The 823-nt window shown below is 66.2% G+C and overlaps 1 protein-coding gene across 1 annotated transcript in view; it reads right to left on the reverse strand.

The window, feature by feature from the left end:
- Nucleotides 1-259, reverse strand: part of LOC104135375 (V-type proton ATPase subunit B, kidney isoform-like) — a gene marked incomplete at both ends in the record, with an annotated part of 11,860 nt that extends 11,601 nt beyond the window's left edge. Inside the window, one exon of the mRNA XM_009649009.1 lies at nt 101-259. Coding sequence (XP_009647304.1) covers nt 101-259 — 159 coding nt within the window. The remainder of the gene's footprint in view (nt 1-100) is intronic.
- Between the last annotated feature and the right edge of the window lie 564 nt (nt 260-823).

Here is an 823-nt window from a genome sequence, read left to right on the forward strand (position 1 = left end):
CCAAGCCACTGGAGGGGGACAGAGCCCCGGGACAGAGCCCCAGGCCACGCAGCACCCACACGTCCCCTGTCCCTCCACGTCCCCGCCGTCCTGTGCTCACCTGGACGATGGCTTTGGAGCCCATCACCTCCAGGACCTGCCCGCTGCGGCTGGTGCCGTTGGGCAGCATGAAGTTGACGATCTCGGCGTACTGGGCAAACTGTAGAGACAGGGTCGGGGTGAGATGGGGGGGGCTCCTCTCCCCGTCCCCAACTGCCCCCTGCAGCCCCCCCCCGCCAGCCCTGCCCACACGGGCCTGTCCGCCAGTGCTGCCTCAGTTTCCCCGCCTGTGGTGGTGGGGTTTGTGCCCCCTGCAGCCACCAAACACCGCTGGGGGCATTCAGCGGCTGATGCCACCAGGCAGACCCCAGGCAGGAGAAGGTGTCGAGGGGAAGGTGCTGCCTGCCCCTGCCCCGTCCCGGAGCGTGCCCCAGGCTGTGGCACTGCTCCCTGACTCAGTTTCCCCAGATGCTGTAGCTTCCCCAAAGGGGCTCACAGAAGGAACACAAACCCCTTCCCCTGCCAGAAGCTGCCAGAACCCATCACCCGCATAAAGCAGCATCTCTGAAAGCCTGCCAAAGCGTACCCACAGCCCCCCATAACCCCCTGGAGTGGGTGGCATCCGTCAGGGACCCTCCCCACTGCCAGCCCTGTGGGACAAAGCAGCCTGGGCTGCCCACGCGGCTTGAGACCCCGTAATCCCCCCTGAGCTGTGCAAGGTTAAGTTGGGGTTCATGCTGCCACCACCCCGCATCAGCCAAGCTGAGCAGGACCCAGCACCCAC

The sequence above is a fragment of the Egretta garzetta genome, unplaced genomic scaffold (assembly GCF_000687185.1).
Source record: "Egretta garzetta isolate BGI_Z169 unplaced genomic scaffold, ASM68718v1 scaffold1231, whole genome shotgun sequence".
NCBI lineage: Eukaryota > Metazoa > Chordata > Aves > Pelecaniformes > Ardeidae > Egretta > Egretta garzetta.